At 38.6% G+C, this 21,348-nt stretch overlaps 1 protein-coding gene across 1 annotated transcript in view; it reads right to left on the bottom strand.

Moving 5' to 3' along the window:
* The window catches only part of Tnni3k (TNNI3 interacting kinase), a 248,124-nt gene extending 227,800 nt beyond the window's left edge, over nt 1-20,324 (bottom strand). Inside the window, exons 1-4 of the mRNA XM_004653621.2 lie at nt 20,285-20,324; nt 19,593-19,701; nt 12,655-12,740; nt 11,107-11,204 (exon numbers count right to left, since the gene is read on the bottom strand). Of these exons, the coding sequence (XP_004653678.1) occupies nt 11,107-11,204; nt 12,655-12,740; nt 19,593-19,701; nt 20,285-20,324 (333 nt within the window). The remainder of the gene's footprint in view (nt 1-11,106; nt 11,205-12,654; nt 12,741-19,592; nt 19,702-20,284) is intronic.
* Between the last annotated feature and the right edge of the window lie 1,024 nt (nt 20,325-21,348).

Below are 21,348 nucleotides of genomic sequence, written 5' to 3'. Positions count from 1 at the left end.
CCACCTAGTGACACTGCCTCTAGCCAGGTGGCTGCAGTTGCAAACTACAAACAATAAAAAACTGAATATATTGGGGGCCATCTATTCAATCCACCACATTCTGCCCCTGGTCCCCAATATATTTATAACCATCACACATTGTAAATTGTACTCAGTTCAATTTCCAAGGTTTCCACAGTCTTGACCAATTTAAGATATTAAGACCTATAAAATCAAACAAGTTAAATACTTCCAACATATAAAAGTACAGGGTAAACATTTTCAACTGGTATAAGCCATAGTAAGGAGAGACTAAAACAATGCAAACTCAACCACCACCAAACAAACATCAAACTTCTGCAGTTTAGGTTCAATACAACTGGACATTAACTGTCTCCAGATTTTCTAATTCTGCCCCTCCAGCTGGGCAGAGTAGCCAGGGAACACTTCCATCCTAGGCCAATAGTGTGCTCTATTGTCGCCCTTCCATAGTCCTGGTATATCCAAAACATCTTCAGGTCTTCATGCAAACCATGGTCCATCTTCCAAAGGCTCTTTCAGCCTATCAGGGCATCATGTCCTGTCTCATGCCACATCTCAGCAGCAGCTCCTGGAACTGTGTACAATTCATGACCACTCCACGCATTTTTCATGCTTCTGAAACAAATAAGAGGTGTGCAGGACACAGCCATATTCTTAATTCCAAGATGAAATAAATCCTAATGTTGAAAAGCAGGTTCCTCTTTCAGTCAACTCTTACCAAAAGAGTTCGCATTTCTATGGTAGTCTTTTCTCAGGCATCCTTTCCATGGTTTTAATGTAAAGCAATTGGCCATCTTCTTTAAGATTGCTAATGTGTTTGACAATAGCAGGTTTAGTAACCTAAAACCAGTCTCTGTGCAGGTAAATTTAACTTGATTAAAGTTTTCCAGGTTAAAAATCTTAAATCTCTCAGTCCGATATCTCTAGCCAAGCACATCAGTTCATAACAAATGTAACCTTGATTAAACTCTCTGGGCCTGGGCAGCAGGATGCAGCAAGCCCTTATGCCAGTAGCCCAGTTCCAACAAAGTCCTCTGCAGTCTTTCCTTCTCCTTAGAAAGATCATAAGCCAGGCCTCAAAGTTCAATATTGTCTACAATTATAATTCTCAAACTCTCACCAGAATAGTCCATAAAACTTGGCTTTCCCCTCCAGAAGGCATTTTCATTTGCAAGTACCAAGTCCATGGTCATTTCTACAAAACAAAGATTCCAAAAGATCAATATCCACATGGTCAGGTTCATCTCAGTCCACTCCTCAGTACCAAATTCTATAGCAGACAGCTTCCGGTTCACCAAGATGAACTTCCAGACCAAGCACAGTTAAGGAGGAAGGTATTTATTGAAGCCTACAGATCCAGGGGAAGTTCCATAATGGCAGAAGAAGTTAGCCTGCCTTCACAGGAGCAAGAAGAGAGAGAGAAGCACAAGCCAAAAGCCAAAAGCCACAGCATACTTCAGAAACTCCAGCTAGGCACACTTTGCATATCCTTAGATTGAAATCTGAAACCCACCCAGTGACACTGCCTCTAGCCAGGTGGCTGCAGTTGCAAACTACAAACAATAAAAATCTGAATATATTGGGGGCCATATATTCAAACCACCACAACCGTGTACATCACATAAAGACTGTCCAGTTGGCAGGTTTGGTGCAGTCCACCCTCACAGCCAGCCCGGCCCAGGCACCAGCACGCAGAGCCTCCAGAGCTCCCTGTGCCTTCCTGATGGACGTCACTCACTCACTCACTGACAGCTTCTCAATCCCCTTGAACATGGACACCATTCAGATTTTCTCAACTGAGACTCAAGACATTATGCAAAAGAATCCAGACATCCCACTGTATCCTGCCTGAGCTTGGGGGCTGTTTGAGAGGACTATGTTTGGAGTAGATTGTTTTGTCTCAATAGATAACCAGAACACCTTGTAGTAAAAACTATAAAAAGTAAAGGAATAAACAGCAACCTGATAATCTGAAAGAAAACCAGAGAACAGTTACCATTAATGCCTAGTTTCCCTTTCTTTGCCTTTTCTTTGTATGGACAGTCATGTAACTAGGTAGATCAAGAATAACACAGCAAAGTAAACTTGTGTTTTCAGTCTAATTATCCTCTCCTATAACTGGGAAATTTTCCTTGACCTATTAACCATGGGATTTTTGTCTATATAAAACAAGATAATACACTCAGTTTGGCAAAGTTAAATGAAGGTTAGATCAGATAATGCTGCAACTTACTGGTAGGTCTAACACAATTTTGATTCCTGATTGACAACCAGTTGATCTCATAGTTCACTTAGTGACACATAATGCCCTTTCTGTTCTCTGTAGGGAATGAACACTTCCTCGTGTCTGGTAAACACAGACACATGCCACTCAGATCTCCTTTCAGGAGATTGTGGCAGCGCAGTGGTTGGTGGAATCTGTTTCCAGTGACCTCAATAGATATTCTGTATCAGAAAATGAGTTTCTTTCATGTTAGTTTGAACTGAGGCAGGACTGGGATTTCAACATGGATCCACTGAGAGTGGATTCCATGTTTTACTTAACATGTCATGTTATCTGCAATCCCAGCAGTACAGAACATCCAGTTAATTAGAGCACATGGAAACAAGGAAATGGTTGCTTTGGAACTTGAATCTTAGGAGAGCTGAAAAAAAACTCAGCTTTGTAATAAAGTACATGCCCTAAGGAGAAAAAAGTAAATCAGGAAAATGGATGTGATGGTCTCCAGGCTATGAATTGCAAATAAAGGAAAATACAGAGTTTTCTGGTAGGCATGTATATATAGAAAAGGAACCTCAATCAAGAGAACATGGACTTGAACCAGATTCATCCCTTACATGTTCTTCCCCTTCTTTTATATAGCTATTTATTTATTTGTGTGTGTGTGTGTGTGTGTGTGTGAGAGAGAGAGAGAGAGAGAGAGAGAGAGAGAGAGAGAGAGAGAGAAAGAGAGAGAGAGAGAGAGAGAGAGAAAGAGAGAGAGAGAGAGAGAGAGAGAGAGAATGGGCACACCAGGGCTGCCATCCACTGCAAGTGAACCCCAGATGCATGCATCACATTGTGCATCTTGTTTATGTGGGGCCTGTGGTTTGGAACCTAGGCCCTCTTGCTTTACAGGCAATCACCTTAACTGCTAAGCCATCTCTCCAGCCCTCCTTTCCATTCTTAACAAAGATATAAGATGACTTTTTAAATTTAATTAATTATTTTTTTTTCAAGATAAGTGTCTTGCTGTACCCCAGGCTGACCTGGAATTCACTATGTGGTCTCAGGCTGGCTTCAAATTCACAGTGATCCTCCTACCTCTGCCTCCTCAGTGCTGGAATTAAAAGTGTGCACTACCATGCCCAGCAGAGAGAGAAAGTGAATGGGTGCACTAGATCCTCCAGTCACTGCAAATGAATTCCAGATGAATGTGTAACTCTGTGCATCTGGCTTTACATAGGTATTGGAGAACTGAACTCGGGTCATAGGCTTTATGGGCATGTACTTTAACCACTGGGCCATCTCTCTAGCCCAAGATTACTTCTTTTGAATGAGTGAAATAGGATCTTTCTAGAAGTCTGTAAAATGGAATGGAGGACTCATCCTCTACTTTCAGAATATGCTAAAGGAAAAGTACATGGATCAAAATTCTACTTTTCATTAACTAGAAGATCATGAGATAGCTTTCCTGTGTACTGAAATGTAGGTTTTAGGTTAAATTGGATGATTTAACAAGGACTTTTGTTTACTTGATTTCTCATTTAATCACTGTATTTTTAACCCCAGTTTTTAGGAGATACATAGCATTGCCTGGGTGATCCAAATTCAGTTAATGTATCTATTCATAAGTATCTAAATTCAAGTGGATCAAACTATTCAAAACTGGCAAGGAATGGTAAAATATTCTCATGAAGAGAACAAGCACCATGTGCATTACTAACTTAAGAAAAGATAAATGGCAGAGACTGAACTTGCTTTTGCTTGGTTTGTTTTGTGAAACGAAGTTTTCCTATGTAGCCTGTACTTAACTTGCACCTTCCTGTCTCAGCCTCGCAAGTGCTTGCTGGCGGTGGCAGAAGGACAAACACGCTGCACAAACAGCAAGATGGCGCTTCTCCCCAGGTTTGAGTCTGTTGTCAGTCAGGCTTGACACTCAAATCTGAAGTAAACTTGCCAAAATGTTTGGCTCTTATCAGAAAGGAGGCTAACAGTAGGGACACATTTTCAAAGAGAGCATTTTACCTTAGTTTATTTATTAAATGATTGTCTTTTCTCACATGTATAGAATATGAACAAATCTATGATTATGGGATATTAATTCTATAAAATATGTGATAAGAAGGATGTGAAGCCAACTGATTTAAGCAAATATGCACTTCTTTTTAAAAGTGTTTTATTTATTTATTTATTTAAAAAGAAGAGAGAGAGAATGAGAATGGGTGCACCAGGGTCTTTTACCACTGCAAACAAATAACAGACCTGGCTTTACATCAGTGCTAGGGAATTGAACCAGGATCATCAGGCTTTGAAAGCATGTGCCTTTAACTGCTGAGCTATCCCTCTAGCCCCTAGATGTACTTATTAGATGTTCTAGGAATATGTGTGAGTGTCCCCTATTTGCATCTATTTTAACTGTAAAAATACAGAAGACATGGATTATTTATTTGGCTTTTATTTTCTGTGAAAAATGGCTAGCTCAGTGTATAATAAAAGTTTTCTGAAATTAGAGTTGAATAATCATAATGGTAAATTTTTATTTGGTACAAGGTTTATAACACATAAATTTTAAAATATTTTATTCATTTATTAGAGAGAGAGACAGATAGATAGAGACAGAGAATGGGCATGCCAGGGCCTCTAGCCACTACAAAGGAATGGCAGATGCATATGCTACCTTGTGCATCTGGCTTTACATAAGTCCTGGAGAATTGAACCTTGGTCCTTTGGCTTTATAGCCAAGTGCCTTAACCACAAAGCCATCTCTCCAACCCCTATAACAGGTATTTTGTTTCTAAATTACCAAACAAAACAGATAATTTTGTTTGATGCATGTCTTTTAACCTTTAGTGGGGGTCTCAGGGTGGTGCTGGGATTGATCTAAGGCAAGAAATTTACTACTCAGCTATGCCTTCAGCCCCAGTGTTTGGTCTAGTTTAGCAAACTTAAGGGCAGAGGAAAGGTCAATTTGTCTAAAGATGCATCCATAGCTTGAAAGTCTGAAAACGGAAGGATGGATGAACATGGGTAGTTTGTCTAAGCTGACTGGTTTTAAAGACAAGTAATATCAATGAATGTCAATTTTTATTTCTGCAAATGTTTAGCTATTTATTAATTTCCAAAATAGTATTCATTGGGGACCTTTTTCTAAAAGAGTGAAGAATCAAAGAAAAATGCTCAGTGCCAGTGTTCAAAGAACATAGGCAGACATGTGAAATGTGCAAATAATCAAATATTTATAACTGCTGCAATAAAAGATTATGTAAACTTTAAATTGGAATCCAAAATTGAGTGCAATAAATCTGGGAGTTCAAGAGGGCTTAAGGAGACTCAATTTGTACTGATTTAAAACAAGTAATAATGTAGCATCAGGAAAATAAATAAATATATTTTAGCAGAGGAAATTATAATATAGAGGACAATAATTTAAAGCACTGCCCTCCCAATTTTAGCCTGAAAGCTCATAAACTGGGATTTTTTAAAAAGAGAATTCTAGATAAGATGGTTAATTTGTGTTTGAAGTTGAATGAGCTGTGGAAAGCTCACATAACTGGTATTTCCTTGGGATGTTCCAATAAGGGCACTTCTGAAGGAGGTTGGCATTTGCATTGGTAGAAGAAGACATCTCTCTTATCAATGGGGCTGACCTTGTCCAGTCTGCTAAGGCCACATAAAACCAGAAGGTAGAGGGAAATAACCTGCCTTCTGTTTGAGTTAGAACATGCATTTACTACTCACAGATATCTGTGCTCCCAACACTCAGGCTGAAAATGAAAACGTTTGTTTCTTGTGTTCTTAAGTCTTTAAATTTAACATTTTTTGTTGTTATTTTTATTTATTTATTTGAGAGTGACAGACAGAGAGAGAAAGAGGCAGAGAGAGAGAGAGAATGGGCATGCCAGGGCCTCCAGCCACTGCCAACAAACTCCAGACGCATGCACCCTCTTGTGCATATGGCTAACGTGGGTCCTGGGGAATTGCACCTTGAACCAGGGTCCTTAGGCTTCACAGGCAAGCACTTAACCACTAAGCAATCTCTCCAGCCCAAGTCTTTAAATTTTGAGTGAATTGTACAAGCAACTTTCCTGCTATATATAGAGCTTCACAGGACTTCTTTGTTCCATAATCTTGTGAGCCATATTCTACAATGAATCTAACTCTTGAGAAATGCTAGATGGGTGGATAGATGGATAGAGAGATAATAGGGTGGATGAATGATGAATAGATAGATGGCATAGATCAGGTAGATAGATGATAGATTACATAATAGGTGATAGATAAATAGATGATAGAGTGTAGATGGATAGATAGATGTTAGATGGATCTTACTGGTCCTTTTCTCTGGAAAACCTTGATTAATACACTGGTTGAACTATGCTGAGGAATGAGTAAGTGAAGACATTTCTAAGTCTAATGGATGAAGTGAACTTCTGCTAACCCCACAACATGAACGTGAGTTGTGACATTGCACAGGAATTCTTGGATAGGACTTATACTGCTTGCCTCAAGAACACTTACATTAATTGTAACAACTTTAAATTTTCAGGTCATCTGAGTCATACAAAAGAGAAAACACCCATGGAAAACAAAGCTTCTCCATGATTCTCATGCACATGAAATTGAACAGCATTAGGATTGGGGGGGTGTGGTCAGAGCCTGCAGGAAGTCTGGACAGTTATTTCAGCAAAACAATTATTAAGGGGTCTTGAGTCTCTTGTTAGTAAATTAGAATTTAGTTGTATAGGTTGTGGCTGGCAGTAGAAAGTTTTAAAAAGAGCACAGATCTCATAGATTCATATATCATAGATTTATGCTATATACAACTCACATTGGAAGCAATGTGAAAATAGATGAGAATATAACAATTTATCATGTGTGGACTTCCTATAAATGATTAAAAATCATTAAAAATGGAAGAAGACACATGACACAATGCTTCTCAGTTGTTCAATAATATGAATCAAGAACTGAGTTGTGGTGTTTTGGAAAGTTCAAGGTCTGCTCCTCAGCCTTGTCTTTCCACCAAAATGTTTTTCCAATGCAAGGCATAAGATGGAAGAACAGCCTCACTGAGCTCAGTGTGCAGAACACAGTTCTGAAAAAATGGCTACCTTGGAGCTGGAGAGATGGTTTAGCAGTTAAGTCACCTGTCTGTGAAGCCCCAGAACCCATGTCAGCCAGATGCACAAGGTGGCACATGCATTTGGAGTTTGCAGTTGCTAGATGCACTGACATGCCCATTCATTCATTCATTCTCTCTCTCTCTCTCTCACTCTATCTCTGCCTTTTCCCTCTCTCAAATAAATAAATAAATAAAAGAAAAAGAAAACATACAGTTATGTTGAGGTGCAGAGTATATGGTGAAGAGCTTTATGGAGAGAAGGAGATGCTCCACAATCGCACTGGCTGAAGAGGCTCCAGACACTGAGGTCAAGAAGAGACAGTCTAACGTAGGTCTCCAGTCTTATTGCTAATGCTGCTATGTAATACAAGAAAATTTGAGAGTTCCAGACACACAGAATGGAGAAACTTCAATGAGTCATATGAACATTTGAGTGAGACACCACAAAGCCAGGGTTTAGGACTAAGGATCATGTACAATTATTTATATGCAATTTTTTATATTACACATCATACACCTTTTTGTAAAACATAACAAAACAGAATTTTGTTTCAACAAGCAGAGGTAGAAGAAATGCACTGGTGAATGATCATAACACTTCATCATGGAGAGTACACCTGTGTGCTAATGTCAGGATCAATCTTAACAAAATGTTCTGGAGACACTCTCCCAGTAGACACAGGTACCATGTTTTCATAAGCCAGCTTAGCCCTCAATCACTATCTTCCTATTCCTCACAACTCTTCCATTGCCCCTTCCTTCTTCCAGAAGAAAACCCACAACAAATATTATCCTGAATTCAGTCCCTGTTAGAGGTAAGCAGAATGATTGAAGTCAATTTACCACTTACATGTGACTTTTTTCCAGAAGAAATCAGAAGTAACTAGGCATTGATTGTGCATGGGAGAAATTTCCTTTGAAATATCCATGGGAATATGTGAGTCTGAATCAAACGAAAGTATGCACTTCTTTCCCCATAAGACAAATTCTCAAGGGGATAAGGTGCAGAGGTATCCCTATGCAAATAGCTACTCCTTCCCACCAGCACATACAAAATTGAAATGTAATCTTGACACCACAGAATCACAGGAAATTAAGAACAGAATATGTAATATAATGAACAAAATCTTTAAATAGAGCCAAAGTATTAGATTTTAATCACTATTCTAATATTAACTAGATAACTATAATATTCAATGTATTTCCCTAATAAAACACTAGATACATCTTAAAAAGTTATTTTAATGGCTAAAAATACTATATATTCAGGTTAGTATGATATCTAATCATAGTGAGCAGAGTAAGTGGGAGCATTTAAGACTAGAGAATGAGTTATATATATTTTTTAATTTACATGTTATATAAATATATGTTTATTACAATCTTAAGAGTCAATCCTAATACCAAATATCCCAGTTTTATATAAGTTCTTCTTTCTGGTTGAGATTTAGTTGGAATATAGATTCAATGAGGGTGGAAAATAACACTTTCAATAGAAATAGAACTGAAAAGAAACTCAAAAGATCCACTGATAATTAATTAAGAACATTTCCAGAAAGCGAGAACAGCTCAATATTCCTGGAGTATTAAAGTCCAGCCTCATCTCTTTCAGAGGCAGCCACAGCCTACTGTCTCAGTAAGCGCTCCAGTGTGGGAACTAGAGGGCTTTGCCTAAGTCTGCTCAGCCACCGGCTCACCTTTTTTTTTTTCAAGGTAGGGTCACATTCTAGTCCAGGCTGACCTGAAGTTCGTTATATTGTCTCAGGATGGCCTCAAACTTATGGCAATCCTCCTACTTCTGCCTCCCAAGTGCTAGGATTAAAGGTGTGAGTCACCATACCCAGCCACTGGCTAATTTTGTAAGCTTATGGACAACCATTTTATTTGTTAAAAGGGTTTTCTGAGAATTAAGTGATTAATGCAGAAGGCTTTGGAAATAGCATATATTTGGTATATGGAAGATATTTGTTCAGGAGAGCTACCAATAGACCTAATTGTTCCTCCATACTTCATTTGTAGAGACATGTGGTCAACCATGTTTTAGCTGCTCAACTCATAATTACTAAGAACTGGAATCAACTCAGATGCCCATCACTGGGCAAATGGATAATGAAGTTGTGGTACATTTACACAATGGAATTCTACATAGCAGTAAGAAAAAATGATATAATGAAATTTGTAGGCAAGTAGAAGGACTTGGAACAGATCACACTCAGCAAACTCATACCAACACAGAAGGACACATGCCACATGTTCTCACTTATCTGTGGTTCCTAACCTGGAATAACTTGAGTTGCTGGCATACCTGACAGGCAACTCCATGTCTAGACAATAGGGATAAAAGGATCAGGACGGAGGGGAATGGGAGGTTGGAGGAGAAATAAACACAAAACTAAACCCAAAATGAACTGATACCATGGAAACTTTTCTCCTTGAAAGAAGACTAAAAGATATAAACCTCAATAAGAATATGGGGAATCATCTGATAAAGAGAGCCCTAGAGACTGAGGGATAAAGCCTAACCATATAATATTTGGCTCTGGCCTATAATCCTCAGTACCAGAAATTGGTTGCTACCTACATTGATTGACCTGTTGATTGGAGAGACTTATAAGGTCCCTAAAACAAGACAGGCACTTGATTACCTACCTAAAGTAAAGGTAAGACCCTATTGTTGAAGACACCATCAGCTGCCAATATTAAACACCTAGTGACCTGGCTGGAATCCGGAAGGGAGCTAGTCCCCAGATGGCGAACCCATTTAGTGCTGGCCAGTGCTACATGAGCTACAGGGGGCAGTGGCCAACAATGTTGTGAGCAAGCAAGGGTCACTGCTGCTCAAAATTAACCATCCTGACAAGACATGCATACCTGTGCAATGATGGCACACAGCCTTGGTGGGAAAACAATGGCTTTCTGGTTGGCAAAGAGATCTGCTCAGTGGAAAGTAATCCATGATGGAACTGGGAACCAGGTCAGAATCCTATAGAGACCAAGATTATGGTCTCCAATTAAAAGCTCCCACTATTCTTTGGCCTAAAGAGGGATTACATCCACCAAAATCTCTAAATTAACAATGTTTATGCCATTTAACTATGTTGACTTCATTCTATGTTGGAGAATCTATTCTTCATTTGTAGTAGTGAGACCTCAGGAGATAAATGATCTCTTGCACTTCAGCCAAGGCCCAGGTGAAACCACCGAGGATTTGGTGAGGTGAACAAGAGTGCTGCTTCCAGGGTGAGCCTGACAATCTCACCAAGGTAATAGAGAGACAGATGCTAAGGATATTCAACACCTACCAAAGCAGAAATCCAGAGACTCCAGAGAGCTTAACACTGAAGTAGACTTGAAACTCACCCAGAAAGACTCAGGGAATTTTGTGGAAGAGGAGGCAGAAAGATTGTAAGAGGCATAGGTCAGGAGGGCATACAAGTGGCATTGCCTCCCTACTCAGTGACTGACTTCTGCTCTCATAACACACCACATTACCAAAACCCCATGGGAAATACCAGCAGCCCCACTGAGTGGGCCCCCAGAGGATTGGGGGCAGAAAGGAGGGAAATAATGATACTAACATATGATATGTCCATACAAAGCAAATTTTTAACACACACACAAGAAAGAAATCTTCCACGTTATGTAATATCTCTCAACACTCTGAAGTACTCTAGGATCACTCATCTCCTCCCCATAAAAAGTCCAAATATCTGCTCTGATGCTGGTTTTGAGATAGGCTTATGGAAAGGAAAACACCTACCTTGTAGACTGCCAAATGCAGTGCTGTAAACCCGTTGTTTGACAGTCGGGATGGGCGGAGTCCTTTTAACATCAAGGCACGAGTGTGCGACTTGTTGCCTTCGAGAGGAACAGAAGGATGAGTTGTGGTGCACCTGGACTCAGTGACTACCGTCTCTTTTGTCCTCACAGACAAATGACATCTGGACTACAGAAGATGTCAGCTGCCAAATCTTAGGCCATTCCTTGGAGTTTCTATGACAGCTTGAGTTAGAAGTGAATGCTATTTTACTTATAAACCTCTGTATATACACATGGGGTTTACATGATTACACATATAAACGTTTGTATCAATGCTATATACATGGGACTCAAGGTTTAGTATGCTCTATCATCATCATATGGTTTTAATTACTTTTTTAAAATTTATTTATTTATTTATTTGAAAGAGACAGACACAGAGAAAAAGACAGATAGAGGGAGAGAGAAAGAATGGGCATGCCAGAGCTTCCAGCCTCTGCAAACGAACTTCAGATGTATGCACCCCCTTGTGCATCTGGCTAATGTGGGACCTTGGGAACCGAGCCTTGAACCGGGCTCCTTAGGCTTCACAGGCAAGCGCTTAACCACTAAGCCATCTCTCCAGCCCCATCATATGGTTTTAAAACATAAAAACTAAGCAGGATATGGTGGCTTACACCTATTATTCCAACACCTAGGAGGCTGAGACAGGAAGACTGCCATGAATTCAAGGCCAGCCTGGGTTATACAATAACATATTACCTCAAGAAATTTTTTAAAAATACCATGACATGACCAAATCTATCTTAATAAACTATTGGTGGGAAATTATTTCATGACAATCTAGGCCCAGAGGCTCCCTCAGTAGAGTGGATTCAGATGAAGGGAACCTGGTGGAGGGATGACCCAGCATGGGTATGGCACACTAATAATTACAGGTTTATGTGGACTAGTTAAAGGATATGGTGATAACTGACAAGAAAATGACAATATAACATTTTGTTTCATTCAAATAACTTTGTTCAGCATCATTAGTAAATAAATACTATCAATGTGGCAATTCAGTAATTTATTGAGTGGCTTCATTGCTGTTGCCTAGGGTACCTTAACTAGCAACATGGATAGAAGCAGAATTAGACTGGAAGTGATCTTCAGACCTTAACTTTGGCACTCATCTCTCTCCACACAGGCTTGCTGCCAAAGAGCTGTGTGACACCCTGTGGTGCCTCAGGATATGGAGGATTTTAACCTAATCCTAGACAGGCTTTCCCAACTGAAAAAGGACTTTTGATTTCCAAGCCAACTAGGTGACTTAGTGTATGGGAAAAAGACACCCAAACTGGAGCTCGGAGATGAGGCAAAGTTACTGCCCCACTGCATTAGCTGAGGGTCCAAGCAAAAGAGAAAATTCAGAAAAGACTTTCTTCATTGGCCACTGAGCAGCCCAGAGCACTAAGTAGTGGGAACAGAGGTCTCACCCTGACCACAGAGCAGCCCAGAGCACTGATCATGTACATCTATTTAATCAGTGTAGTTTTCTGGAACTCACCTCCACAAATGCAGCACAAATGGAGGAGAGACAGCCCGTTCTCTGTGCGGTAATTTAAATTGACTTTGCTGAAAGCTTCATTGGAGCTGAAGGAATAAGTAACACGTGATTACAAAGCTCATCTTTTAGGATATGAGATTTTATGTGCAAAAAGAATCTTGGTACTCTAAATTCAGAGCTACAGTTTTCTAGAAATCTTTTGTCCCTAGAAAAGCCAATTTTAATCTTTTTATGAATAATTAAAAGTGTGTGAAAGTAATGCTAAAAATTTAAAAGGTCAAGTTAAATATTGATTGCATGTACACTATGATATATGATATATGATATATGATACACACACACACACACACACACATATGGCTTGTATTTTAAAGCATTCTATGAATAAAAGTTATGGATGAAAAGAAAATATTGACACTTGAAAATAAACTTAACTTCTCTCACACATAAATTTTTATATTATATTTGTGGATAAACTAGAATATACTTGAAAGATGAGATGGGGGGAGAGATTGGCATTTGCTGAGACATTGAGGAAAGGGTATAATCTGCTAGTATTACAGTTCCTGCCTATAGCAAAGTCTCCCTGTCCTCTGACAGGGTCAGATTCCTCAAGTAAAGAAGCTCTGAAGGTATAGAACGTGCTCTGATCCAGTCCTGGGCAAGAGAAGTGAGTGATTTAATGAATTCCTTGCCTTCTTCTGATCCAAGCACCTTGCCCCAAGAGGGCTCTGGAGAGCTACAGGTAGTCTTTCAAAAGGAAGGCAGAGCTATACTTCTGACCTTTTAAGGTCTTTGATACTCCCAGAACATTTTTCAGTTGGAATGAGATCATATCCTTGGCCTCCCAGGTCAGTTTCAAGCTGCCTCCTGCCTATTTAAATCTCCACAGCTTTAGCGAGAGAACCTGGACTTTGCTGAAGGAGCCCAGGCCTCCTCTAACTTGTCAAGTACTTATGCTTGAAAGGTTCTATAAATTCAGAACAACATCATCAAGGCACACAGTTAAGAGCATCAGAGGTTATTGGAATTTTAAAACAGATAAAGTGCTGTTCTCCAGGGGCTAGTAAGAACAGAAAGCCTCTAAATCTAGGGACGAAGGGCCTCAGAGAGTGCTTTAATTAGCAATGGTAAGACTCATGGTTTGTTTTCATAGACACAGGAATATTCTTCCACTGCACAAATGCACTCGGCTGCTGAGCTAGAAATTCACTCAGCTCACAGAGGGCTGTGGGCAGTACAAAGCATAGCTCTCACCTCAAAGGGAATAGGAGACCCATGGTTTATTCTGATTCAGATATGTGTGAGCATGGCCGGGGAACATGGATTCAGGTTGTTCCAGATATGTTCCAATGTAGAAGTGGTTTACATGAACTTGTACAGTTCTAAACAAAATAAAGTTCCACTCTAAGCAATGTGCCAGATGCATTGGTGGGGATGGCAGGTAGGTGACGTATAGTGAAACAGGGACATCTCTGCTGTACGCTTCGGATGCTGTCTTATAACATCCTTAGCTTTAGGGTTGTTGGAATCTGGGAATGTGCTAAGTTAATACATTCTAATGATTCTAGCTCATAGTCACAAAGATGTTCGGTCAGATATAGAGGTGTCCAGGAGTGGACATTAAGGGGCTAAAGATAGCCCAAGCTTTGGAAATGAGATTTTCATTCCTCACAACATGTGCAAGAGAGGAATTGGCACAGGGACATATGAACAGACAATGATTCCAGAGTTCTGAGTAGCTTTGGCACATTATTGATTGGTTCTTCAAGTATCCAGTAAACAAAGAATCACGTCAGAAGACAGGAACAATCTAACAGGCTTGGGAAGGTGAGGGAGGCCTCTCTTCATGGAGAGAACTGAGTAACTGACCTGCACTCCAAGACAAAGCAGGGATGGATGGATTTTCCTTGTGGCTCATCACAGTGATCTCAGTGGCAAATACAGAAAAAAAGATAAGGTCTGGAACTCCTGGGTCGAAAACAACTCCTGCAAGATGATTCTTTCATTGTGTCTTGTCAAGGTTATATAACATTGCCTATTATGAGCCAGTGTTTTCAATGTGGGAACTCATTTTGGCAGTATAGATTTCTAAAAGCACAGCCCCTCTCTGTACTGTGAGCTGAAGTTCACAAAGGCTTGCTTTTGTCAAAGATTCCACAGGGTTTATTACCTGATCAGAGCTCTGTGATTGTGGATTGTTGGTATTTTGCAGATCCAGAACCAGATTATCTGGGTCTATCGTTAGTCTACTTAGTGTCTCTTAGTGACCACCTTCTATGTGTACTTAACATTCTTTCAACTATCAGGGGAAATTATTATAAAATATTATCAGTTCAGAGCTTCTATCAACACAAAGCTAAAAATGCCACCAACACAAAACTCAGAATGCCATCAATCCCAGGCTCAGAGGCCACCAAATGCAAGCTCAGATGACACCAAATCCAAGCTCAGAAGGCCACCAACCTCAAGCTAAGAATGCCATAAACTCCAAACTCAGAATGCTACCATAGAACATCTGAAGCTTATAGTAGAGTTTTTTGCTTTGCTGTAACTCACTGTTCCCACCAATGCATGTGTTGAATGATTTTAAAAAGGACTTTCTTTTGTTCTGTGACTGTAAAAATTCATGTAACCATTTCCATGTTGGAACATGTCATTCAGGGGCAACTCAAATCCATATTCCTGGGCAATTGTCACTCTTCTTTGATACAGAATAAACTATATCTCATTCTCTTTGAGGTGAGAGCTGTGTTTTGTGTTGACAAGGATTCAAATCCTAGCTTGATTTTGAATTTTAAGCATTCATCTTTTCTATTTTCCAACTTGGATAAGTTCTTCCACATCTCAAAGTCTCAGTTTACTCACTCGTAAAGGGTAAGGTGACATATTTTCTTTCCTGGTGCTTGGATAAGCATGGGTCTCTGTATGCTGGCAAGTGTTTCAGTTTCCACTAATACCACCAACATTACTATGCCTCTGTCCTTCCCTTTAGATTACCTCCTTCTTGAACACCTATAACTTCTATCTAGACTGACAAAATGAATCAGTACAATTGACATCTGCAGTATATGGGAGTCAAGTGTAATTTTAATAGCACAATTTTTAGTATAATTTTAATAACATGGATATAACTTTTGAAAGGAGAGTTATGTACTAAACTTGAATCCTAATTCTCATTTCTCATCAACTTCTAGTCAAATGTTTCTATTTTGATACATTCAATTAAAATATTCAAGGTTTTAAAGCAATCATTCATAGGCTAGAGACTTCATTTTTTCTTCTCCTGCCTCTTCTAAAGGAGCTGCATGTTTCAACTGACCATCACTTATGCATTCTCCAACCCTAGGCTCAATTTATTTTTAATTTCCCCTCACATTTTTCATTACCTGCCCTGGCATACACTAACTTCACATATCCTAATGAGTTCATGGTGCTTGTTGGAGCATGGATGAAATTCGTAATTAAATTGAAGTCACTATTATGACTATTTTTTTCTAATAGCAAATTCTGTCCTTAATGATTAAAAATGGTAGCTCTGTACATGAAGGTTACATTTCTTCTTGTAGAATAATGAACTCTTTCTCAGCCTTTACCTGTTGCCTGTTAAAGTGTGCAGTTTTGTGATCCAATTAAACTTATTCTCTGAGACCTCTTCCTTTCAGTGGACATCTGGTGTGGTCCTCAGGGATATTGTTAACATGGAACATTTGAGCAACTGGAAATGTATTACTTTACAAAATATTCAGAGAAGTAGATACATTTAAAAAATTAATCCATTTGCTAAAAGTTAAGAAAAGCCAAGAAGATGGTAAGGATCAATCAGGTTGGTTTTAAATAGCTGATTGCTACTTCTTGGGTAGTTCTTTGTAGATTTTCCCATGGTGCAACAGAAACAGAAAACTTAGAAACTGTGTCTTTTTCATGTGTGTGGTGTGTGTGTGGATGCCCTGGCCATTCTCTCTCTCTCTCAATCTCTCTCCCTCTTTCTCTTTGTCTGTCACTCTCAAATAAATAGATAAGAATGAACAAACAAACAAAAAATTTAAAGACACATTTAATTTAAACTAGCTAGCCTATACACACACACCACACACACACACACACCTTGGTCCCACATTAGCCAGATGCACAAGGGGGCACATGCATCTGGAGTTCGTTTGCAGAGGCTGGAAGCCCTGGCGCGCCCATTCTCTCTCTCTCCCTCTATCTGTCTTTCTCTCTGTGTCTGTCGCTCTCAAAAAAAAAAAAAAAAAAAAAAAAAAAAAAAAGCTTATGTGACATTCAAATAGGTTCAGCCTTGTGAGAGTTTTATAAACATTAGATACTAAAATGATAACTTTTACTGACACATTTACTCTATTAGATTCATCTTGTTATTTTGTTTTACTCTTGAGATAAGGGGTAAGGAAAAATATGATGAACATGGTATTGAGATGGGAAGGAGAAAGAGAAGGAGCATAAAAGGAAGAGGAAAAAGCAAAAATCAATAAGATAAGCTGAGGCCTGAAGAGATGGCTTAGTGGTTAAGGCACTTACCTACAAAGCCAAAGAACCCTGGTTCGATTCCCCAGGACCCACATAAGCCAGATGCACAAGGTAGCACATGTGTCTCAAGTTCATTTTGAGTGGCTGGAGGAGCTGGTGTGCCCATTCTCTTTCTCTCCCCCCTTCTCTCTTTCTCAAATAAATGAATAAATAAAAAGTTAGCCATGAGAAAGTTAGCATTTGACTTACTTTACTCACTGCTGTGGCCCAATGCCTAAGAAGAAGCAACTTAAGGGAGGAAGGGTTTACTCTAACTTAGTTCCAGGATAGACATATCTGTGGATGCAGAACTCATGTTGAAGAATCTAGATCCATAACCATGATTTTATGACTCCACAGTCCTTACACCGACTGGGAGAGGTTTCTCATGCAATTCAAGTCATTTGGGCAGGAGGTTATTCCTTTCCACTTCTCCTGCTTCTCTTGGACTACCCCTGACATACATTCACTCTTGTTGGTATTTCATATTTAGGTGTGATCTTTATCTCATGCTTTTCAGATTCAGTGGATCATCAATACCCAAATCTTGTTTTTGTGTTTGACCACCACTGCTGTTTCCTTCTATTTAGAACATGATACAGTCTGTACTGGAGTGGGGTGATGCAGTGGTGAGAAACCCCTCCAAGCACACGGGGTCCTGGGGTGAGAAGCAGGACTCAGCCTGAAAAGTTCGAACCCTGGAGTCAGACAAAGCCTATCAGTCACCTTCTAGCAATTCCTGTATCTAAGATTTTAAAAAGCCATAGTGTCTTGTTGTGCAGTTGTTACCCACAAAATTAATAGTATCTGCCCCATGGATTATGACTATGATTAAATAATACTACATATGATATTTTTAATGTAATACCTTGAAAATATGAGACTATTTTTTATCATAATCTTTAAAAAGGCACATTGGGCTGGAGAGATGGCTTAGCAGTTAAGTGCTTGCCTATGAAGCCTAAGGACCCAGGTTCAAGGCTTGGTTCCCCAGGACCCACATTAGCCAGATGTACAAGGGGGTGCACACATCTGGAGTTCATTTGCAATGGCTGGATGCCCTGGCCATTCTCTCTCTCTCTCAATCTCTCTCCCTCTTTCTCTTTGTCTGTCACTCTCAAATAAATAGATAAGAATGAACAAACAAAAAAAAAATTTAAAGACACATTTAACTTAAACTAGCTAGCCTTGATATATGCAGAATTGCTCTTAAATTTTTTAAAGTATTAATAAATAAATGAAGCTTGGACTTCATAAAACTCAAGAAATTCTCTTAATTTGATCCTACTTCATTGAGCATATTTACTTATATCAACTGCAAGTAAGTAACTTATGATTAAATTATACCATTATTACTTTTTTAAAAAAAATCATATGCATGAATTTACTAGACTGAATGGCCAGTCAAGTTTCTGTAAGAATTTCAGATGTTTTCTAGGACCTGACTATGTTAAGATACTATGTGAAGAAACTGGTGGACCAGTGGTATGCCGTCACAAGCCTCAGTTTCCAAAATCACAAGGAGAGTACTGGTGGAGTGCTGTTAGTGTCCTTGGTACTGTTCAGACCCAGAAGAATCAAAGATGACTTACTTGCCAGCTCTATGAGATTTGTATGCTTACTATACTGGAAATTTATTTAGGAAAAATATCATTGGAAAATTGCTACCTGCTTGTTTTCTAAGTGAAATAGAAGATATTCTTTTCCACATGTGCATTACATGCATGCAACTGGGAGTGAGCATGGCAAACTTTTCCTCAGTCAGGAGACTGAACACACTAGAGTGCATTTTGTGTCTCAGTGTCACATTCCATTTCTCCAGAAGGGTGTACGTGTATAAAAGGGTCCTGCTCCTCTTTTCTGAACACTTGGTGTCTTGCAAGGTTGTAACACTTTTTCAGATAAGGTTTGTCTTCTTATTCTGCAAGAAAACCCATTAGTAGCCTGAAACAATATTAGATGTTGTTATAGGATCATTAAAGTGTAGTCAAGTGACCACAAGGTTTGGTATATTGGACTTACCCCAGCACTCCAAAAAGAACAACGTGACCAATATGCAATCATATTGCAGATTAGCAGTCTTCCTGGTTGTGGTTGGCATAGGTGTTAGAGCTATCTACTCAGAGACTGTGCAGCTCAGCAGCTGCTTGTGCTCACATGCTTACCCTCAAGCTCCTTTTCTTTGAAAGTCCAGTGAGGAGAGACTCTAGGTCATATTTCAAGAAGGTGAGCTGTTTGCATTTTGAGAGCTTTATATGAGTGGCACAGAAGAAAACAATCTGACATTTAAAGTTTATAGCATGACTGCTTATATATATGGCTTTAAGTGTATATATTCACACACAGAGAGACAGCTAAAACAAGATGAATCATGAAGATACTTTAAAAAAAAAGCAAAAATTCTGACATACCCAAATATATGCCTTAGTTCTATTAACTCTTTTTCTTTTATCTGTAGGTCATCTTCTAATCTCTCTATTATAATTGCATAAGATTCACTGACTTTCTTCTTCCATTCATCTAGCAAAGAAAAACAAATGTGATTGATTCATAATTGTGTTTTGCAAAATGTAGGCACAGATCATAACAGATAAGCAATCAAAATTCTTTTTGTTAAATTCTGGAGTCTACAATAGCTAATTTAAATTACAGATTGACAGTTTAAATGCAGATGTTTATATTTAAAATGCAATCATATTTAATTGTAGTAATTAAGAACCCATTTGATACTGTATAATATATTTACATGGAAGAATATATTTGACTTATTTCATTTGATTTTATTGCATTTTAATTATAGCCATCTTCAGTTGCCAGAATTTTTAGGTTTTAAATACTAGATACTTAAGATATAATTCTAAAATCTCTATATTCAATGGTACTCCAAAATTTTCTATAACATTATACTAAGGAACAAAACTAATATTTTTACAAGAATTTTGCTTTATGTAAAAAAAAAATCCTTCAGAGAAAAATAATTAGTTAAGATAATATCCCAACACTTGATATGCTCAGCATACAACTGACACATACCCCAGTGGTGTATTAATTATCTGTCCCTATAACTTAACCATGTTACATATTAAAAATTAAGAGTAATTACCAGTACAAGTCTGTGTTGGCCTAGATTTGTAATTCCCCATGTGTTACAGATTTCTCTTCTCTTCAGTGTGGTCCTTTGGGTTTCAAGATTCCAAGTTGCAGTGCAGTACCAGCCCAGTTGAAAAGTACTCTGATAGTCTGGCTAAAAATACATCAACTGCCAAATGGAATGTCATGCAGCAGTGACAAAGAACAAAATAGTGTGTGTTTCCAAGGGTGAGCTCAGAAAAGGAACTATCAGTCTGTTAAAGGAGCTGTGTGAAAGATAAATAGCAAATGTTCCAATAGGATTATTTGCTTTCATCAATTGATTACCTACTCACACCTATCTTCATGGGCTATTTATTTAATAGCTTAATCTAGAAAATACTTCAGTGATCTGAATGCCACTCAACAGTTCCTGAAACTACCTCCTTTGAAGACCTTATTATTGTCAGTTAAGTAATAGTACTTGGAAAATTAGTGATGAATGATAGAATTTGCCTATAAAAATAAGCAGTTGAAACTCATACTAAATTGCAGTGTTACTAACAAAAATGAATGTGTGTTTTGTCAGCAAAAGAGACACAGAATTATATTTTTAGAAAGCAGGACTTGACATAAACTATGATTATTCCAGTTGGTTATTCTTACCATAAGAATCATAGATAATTATCTAAAACAAATTGTTGTATGAATAGAAATTTAAAAATAAACAGAAAAATAAGATTCAGGATAATATATTTCTATGTTTGCTACATGCAAAATCTCATCTAAAAGCTTCCCACCCATTTTTTCCATTATTTCATCATACACTCCTATAAAATGGGCACCAGTTATTATTTTTAAAAATATTTTATTTGTATTTATTTATTAGAGAAAGGGAGAGAGAGAGAAACATGCAGACAAACTCCAGATGCCTGTGCCCTGTTGTGCATCTGACTAACATGGGTTCTGGGGAATCGAACCTGGGTCTTTTGGCTATGCAGGCAAAACCCTTAACTGCTAAGCCATCCATCCAGGCCCCATTCAGTTATTTTAAAAAAATTGATTATGACAGACTTCCAGGTAAGTTGGTGGCATAAG

The sequence above is a fragment of the Jaculus jaculus genome, chromosome 19, assembly GCF_020740685.1.
Source record: "Jaculus jaculus isolate mJacJac1 chromosome 19, mJacJac1.mat.Y.cur, whole genome shotgun sequence".
NCBI classification, from domain to species: Eukaryota; Metazoa; Chordata; class Mammalia; order Rodentia; family Dipodidae; genus Jaculus; species Jaculus jaculus.
Note: the sequence above shows the minus strand (reverse complement) of the source record. Positions and strands in the feature narration are given on the sequence as shown.